At 45.4% G+C, this 6,404-nt stretch overlaps 1 protein-coding gene across 1 annotated transcript in view; it reads left to right on the forward strand.

Annotated features, from left to right (window-relative positions):
• Positions 1 to 3,032, forward strand: part of epb41l5 (erythrocyte membrane protein band 4.1 like 5) — a gene marked incomplete at its 3' end in the record, with an annotated part of 39,340 nt that extends 36,308 nt beyond the window's left edge. The window contains exons 22-25 of the mRNA XM_080536973.1: positions 832 to 913; positions 1,064 to 1,147; positions 2,403 to 2,465; positions 2,889 to 3,032. Coding sequence (XP_080393099.1) covers positions 832 to 913; positions 1,064 to 1,147; positions 2,403 to 2,465; positions 2,889 to 3,032 — 373 coding nt within the window. The remainder of the gene's footprint in view (positions 1 to 831; positions 914 to 1,063; positions 1,148 to 2,402; positions 2,466 to 2,888) is intronic.
• Between the last annotated feature and the right edge of the window lie 3,372 nt (positions 3,033 to 6,404).

The raw sequence follows: 6,404 nt of genomic DNA on the forward strand, positions 1-6,404 counted from the left end.
GGGGCACGCCCACATTAGAGGGGGCCACCTGCCCTCTCCTGTCACTTCCTCCTCCTCCTCCTCCTCCTCCTCCTCCTGCTCCCAGGGCACCACCAGGGAGCCTCAGTCACCCAGGACCAGGCCTCTTGTCAAAGACAAGTCACTAGAGGATGACAGGAAGTTGTGTTTTAGGTTGTCGTGGCGATATTAAGAAATAGTGTGGGATACTGTATGCTGCAGCCTTCTTACGTTGGAAACAAAATCTGTTGTTTTTACACACAGCTCTGCTGCCACCTGGTGGTGTATTGGAATCATATTCCATCTGGTGTCACATGACTCAATTCTGCCTGGATACATGTACATAATGTGCATAAGCAAATGATGGCACACAACAGCTTGACTTCTCAATTAGCTGGATTAAATGTCTATGGGCTCTAGAGACACAGATGCAAACAGATAATTGTTTTTCCTTACCGAGAAGATTGTTTCAGTTGATTACAGTGTGGATATTTGTTATAGGTCACCTGTAATGAATGTAATCAGGTATTCATTCATTCAGAGCACATTGAATTATTGATCAAAAAAATAAAATTAAAAAACACTTAAGGAAGGGAGATGTTGTGCTGTTCCAGTGTTCTGAATGTTCTTCCATTTGTCCTTTTAAACTGGAGCATGAGTCATCCTTTTGATTGTTTTAGTTTCATTATTTAGGGCTACGTTAAACAGATTATGAAAGAACAGATTGTGAGGGTTTCGTGTGCGTACGTGAATCCTCACTTTGCAACCACTTTTCCATCTGACCTCGAATTAACCTGTGACCTCTTTCCCCCCCCCTCCCCCCTCTGTCCTCAGTGTTGAAATGTTGGGTGAGGGTGTGATGTCACCTCTACCCATGATGCCCACTGAGCCAGTCCACGAGGGCCTGACCACAAAGGTGATCGCTGACGTCATAAACCCTCCTTGTTACGGCTTGTACTGTAGCAGCATTGCGATATTTATTTGACTGCATTGAATTGTTTGCTTTTTCATTATGGCTGAGCTGCTGTTGTGTTGCTAAGACCCTCCCTGGCTTGTCGCTACGCAGGCCGTACCTGAGGATGTGGAGCTGCCGAGTGCCCCTGCTGCTCTGAGTGATAACCTGATAGACTTCACAGACACAACCCCAGTAGTAAGTCTATAGACCCTCCTCCCCTCCCATCTGCCCCCATCAGCCCCTCTGCTGCCTGCTGCTCTCTCCTCAGCCGCATCGCCAGCTGGATGCTACGGCACAAACCTGGAGTCACGCCTCAGGAAAGGTTTTCCCGGACACAGATTAAAGCCTATTCCTGGACTAGAAAGACTCTCCTCTGAAAACACGAGGAGAGTCAGTGAGGCACGACAGCCCTTAAGCAGTAAGGCACGACAGCCCGCGCTTCGTCGTGAGGGGAGAGCTGAAGGGGCGTTGTCAGGTCCGGCACGAAGCGATGTGTCAACCCCCTCAGCTTGTGACTTCATTCACCATAAAGCACAGACCCAAGTGCCTTATCACAGTTAATTACAACCATTACAAAACAAAACAACAAGACAAGAGAATTATAACAGATGAAAACAATGCCGTAAGTCTTTATTTCGTGATAGATCGTGGTGGCTTCTGCCCTGTGTTCAGAAATAGTTCTCATAACGACCGTTGTTGTCAAGGTAACGTGTTAAACAAATCTTCTTGATTCTAGTGTTTTTGCGCAGGGATGTTTACTGCAACGCACAGTAAACACGTCAAACGCGTCATAGCTGTTACTTTATCTGGGAATAAATCACAATCGCTCTGATCAAACCGTCGTATATTCCATACTCTAGGTCTGAGAAACGAGCTGTCAGTTATTTTACGCAATTTATACTTCTGCGTAAAATCTACGCCATAGCCTGCGTAGGCCCGGAGCCTACGGCTTAGGCTCGCACGCACCTCTCCAAAAATGTAACTACGCGGCAGTGCCTACGCAGACCGTAAGCACTGTGATTGGTCCGCTTGGTAGCACATGATAACGACGACATGATTCCGACTCTCTCATAGGCCAAAATGCGGAAGCCATGACAGAAATGTCATTTACTTTTTCTGTAATTACTTATTAATAAAGATAAAAACCATCTTATTATCTTAGTTTAATGTAATTTCAATGCATTATAGACGTTTTCTTTACAACAAGTATAAAAAAAAATCGCTATTATGCCGCTATGAGTACACCGGCCAACGCGACGCAGACCGACCAACGCAGAAGTATAAATTGGGAGAGCCCTTGCGTAGGCTACGGCGTAGCCGCGCGTAAATTCGACGCAGAAGTATAAATTGGGCTTAATCTGACTGGACACATTAAATAGGGGAAGTGTCCATGCAGCAGGGCGATGGTTGTAGATGGTAGTGTGATTGTTGACCGTGGCTCTTCTTCCAGTTACCACCAGTGCAGCAGCCCAAACCTGTCATAACTCCTCGCTGGATCATCCCCACGACTGCAGTGAGTATTCACCCTCACACAGCTGCTCTGTCTGCCCCTCTCCCTGACTGTCTGTCAGTCTGCCTCTCTCTCTCTGACTGTCAGTCAGTCTGCCTCTCTGCCTGTCTGTCTGCCAGTCACCCTCTCTCTTTGTCTGTCTGTGTCTCTCTCTCTCTCTGTCTGTCTCTCTGCCTCTCTCTGCCAGTCTGCCTCTCTCTCTGTCTGTCTGCCTCTCTCTCTGTCTGCCTGCCTGCTTCTCTGTCCGCCAGTCAGTCTATCTGTCCGCCAGTCAGTCTATCTGTCCGTCTGTCTGCCTCTCTCTCTGTCTGTCTGTCTGCCTACCTCTGTCTGTCTGTCTGCCTGTCTGCCCATCCATGGTCCATCCCTCATGTAGTTGCTGCGTAGAGACTGACCCAGCCCACCTTCTTCCCCATTCTAATGCAGCCTCCCGCCAGCATCTTTACTAATGGCCTTCTTGACCTTGATCCCACCGCAAAGGCGGCCCCTCCTCTCCATCCTGGAGGGGGCGCTCTCGCCGCCTCGCACCCCCATCTCTCTCAAACACACAATGTGATAGCCACCAGGTAAAACCTTCACACTCTGACATCCTCACCTGGTACTGCCATTCCTCTTCAGTTCTTTAGGTATCTGTGTGCCATGTCATCATGTCAAACCATGCTGTGTTTTTAGACCATATAATTTCCCCTTCCCTCTAATTAATGTCAGTCTTTACCACCAGGTAAATCCTTCACATCATCTGCCTCGTTTCACCTTTCTTTAGTTTTTTGTGACATGTTGGTCCTGTTAGAAGCCTTGTTTGGGTCTTTTGGCTCTGTGTCATAATATAAAGCTGTGCTGTGTTTAGTATGCTTTGTATTAGACCGTTGCAATTTCCCCCGTGTCTAATTAATTTCAGTCTGTAGTGATTAACATCCTTTAATTTAATCATAACTCGTAAATCATTAACTCACTAATTGCGTACTAGCTTTGGCAAATACATTTTGGACTAAGTAAGAGGAGCTATCTTTCTGCTAGCGTGAGTAAGTCAACTTCATCTTGTTTAAATCAGTGTGTTATTGGAAGCTGTGATGCTAGTAAGAGGTGGTGGTTGTTGAGGCTGTGTGGCCTGGAAGTAAGTTTCTATTGAAAGCAATTCTGTTTGTAGGCTTTTACTGTCAATTTGCACTGGGAGGAGTTTCAACTTTTCTGCAGCTATTTATGGCTGGAGTCATAAAATAAAAAAAAGGAGAGAAGGTCAAGTACTCCAAACGTGTGAAGCGTCTCTGACTAGACAGACGTTGAAGTCACCCAGTAGTCCGAGAGGTGTGCCGTCTTCAGGGACGGAGCTGAGAAGGACATCCGTCTCTTCTAGGATGTGGTGGGCTGACCTGGGGGACATTAGATAACAACAATGTGAAGTTTAACGGGGGCGGTGACTGAAACAGCGTGGTATTCGAAGGAGGATATTCGTCGAAGGAGGACCACTTAAGTAGGATGAGGAGTCCTGTGCCTTCCCCTCGACCAGAGAGTCTAGGGGGAATGGGAAAAGGAGTAGGCATCAGAAAGGGCTGCCAGAGTACCGGTGATGTAGCATCTATTTGTCCTCCTGAGGGACGAAATAACAGGAATGGGGAGAAAAGCACATTGTGATATTTCCTGGTAGAGAGAGAGAGAGGGTTAATGGGCAGTACATGATGTAGGTAGTGTTCAATGCATTCAGAGCAGTCGAAAATAATCAGATGGGAATAAAAGATACTTAGCCACTAAGCAAGAGCAGATTTAAGCAAGATTACATTTACTTACAAGTCAGTAGATGATGCTTCCCTCAGCTCAGTCCAAAATCAGTGTTTGTTTCTTTCTTCCTCCAGCATTGTGGCCCACCACCACCCAGCCCAGGAAGACGGCAGCAAGCCCAAGGGTCTGTTAACCACTGAGCTCTGAAGAGAGAGGGCCTGGGGCTACTGTGCCTCCTGCCCAGCCCAGCTCTACCCTGCCCTGCCTGCTCACCATACAAACATCTCCTCTGGTGTTCCCTAACCAGCAGCAAGCAAGAGATTGGATATATCCTCCTCTCTCTCTCTCTCTCTCTCTCTCTCTCTCTCTCTCTCTCTCTCTCTCTCAATACATTCCAGTCTGGAGAAATGTTTTTGGAGAATGTTAAATTTGTATTTTAAATGTTTTTAGTTTTTAATTTCACCACAGTTGTGTGTTACTGGATCTCTTATAAAGCATTCCTACACAGTGCACGCGCTCCTTTTAAAGATGTTTTAGACAAGGATGGGACTAAGAAACGAGTGATGAGTGAAAAGAGAGAGAGAGAGAGAGGGGAGGGGGGGGGGGGTTTGGAGGGACCAGCTAAGAGGACTTGATGTCTGGACTCTACAGACATTGAGGCCCTTTGTGTGTACGTACACGCCTCTGTGGAGTCAACCGTCAGACTCCACACGGAAGATTCTGGAGCCCTCCTGGGTCCGTCTGTCGAGCCACTAGATAAAAGAGCTTGATCTCTTTACCTCAGAACCACTGGATGACATGGAGCACTGGAATTGGACATTTTATGTAGGTTAGAGAAGGACTTTCTACTGACATTTTGGTTGACACTTTTTATTTTGTGATTTTGTCCTTTTTATTTTGTTTTCCCATTTTTCGATTTTTGTTTTGGAGAGTTCACGCAGAGTTAATTGATCAAGCACCAGCGATTCAGTGTTGTTATTCTGGTGAGTACCTGTCACGATTTCAGGCAGTAGATTATGACTCACGATCAGAGAATGACATCGGCGATATGTAGCATGCAGGCATGAATTGAGCACGAACAAGTCATATCTCAAATGTATTCTGTATCCATAAAAAAACAAACACTGTGCTGTAGCTTACTACCTGCCTTATTTAGTTGAATGTTTTAACCATCTGAGTGCTGAAATTGTTGGTACTCCAGGTGGAAATACTGCTACTGTGCATAGACTTACTCTGTCGTTCGTATTGTTGTTTCCACTGCAGAGGAGCGGAGCGTCATATCTGATGGTAGTCTTCATGTAGTTTCTGACACACTGTTGTCGGATTGAGTTACAGCATCACTGAAAGGTTTAGGACACACTGGCTTATACAGTTGCTCTGGCTGATTACCAGTGGAGGTCGAAATCGGAGGACGGGAGAATTGAAGTCCATGGAATGGAATGAGCAATGGTATCAAACACCCAGTAAATGCGCATTGCCCCATTCCATGTTTGATGCCATTTCTCATGCCTTTACAATGAGCCCCGTCCTCTGATTTTCTACCTCCCGCTACTGCTTAGATTGTATAATATGAAATAATGGAAAATGTCACCTGCTTCTCCACACTCCTGTCAATCACAGTGCGTCAGTCATCTCTGGTACCGATCAGACAGACAGTGTTCCTGTCGATTGACAGAAGATGTGATTGAAAATGTATTTTTAAATATCAGTTATGTTTATGTCACCTCTGTAGGCTATACGTACATCAGAAGTCTATTATTTTTTCCGGGCAGACTTATGGGCCATTGAGGTAGCATAAAATGCAGAGTTTTAGCCTGAATTTTACAGATTTTTAAAAAAATGGAGCTGTGAAACTTCACCATGTCATTGCGCTTAGCTGATCAGCTGGGAAAGCTGGAGAGACTTTTAGAAAAAATGGGTGATACGCTCTCTCTGTTTTGTTTCGTCTCAGATAAGATGTTTGATGGTGTTTTGATGATGATAATTGATTTTATGTTTCTGGAATACTTAAAGGAACCACTCAGCTAAGCTTTGTAGTATTCTATATCATCTATTTTGTATTTTTGCTGTATGAATGAATTGTGTACACTGATTTGCCTGGCAAGAACACACTGTCATTGAAATTAACTATATCTGCATCAGACATGGTAGAGGACCCGAGTGGTCCACAGTATGTACCGTACTCCGACCTTTCTAGACTTCCATATCTGAGGTGAGAGTTTCTTT

This window comes from Nansenia antarctica (assembly GCF_963989245.1).
Source record: "Nansenia antarctica genome assembly, chromosome: 7".
In the NCBI taxonomy this organism is placed as follows: domain Eukaryota; kingdom Metazoa; phylum Chordata; class Actinopteri; order Argentiniformes; family Microstomatidae; genus Nansenia; species Nansenia antarctica.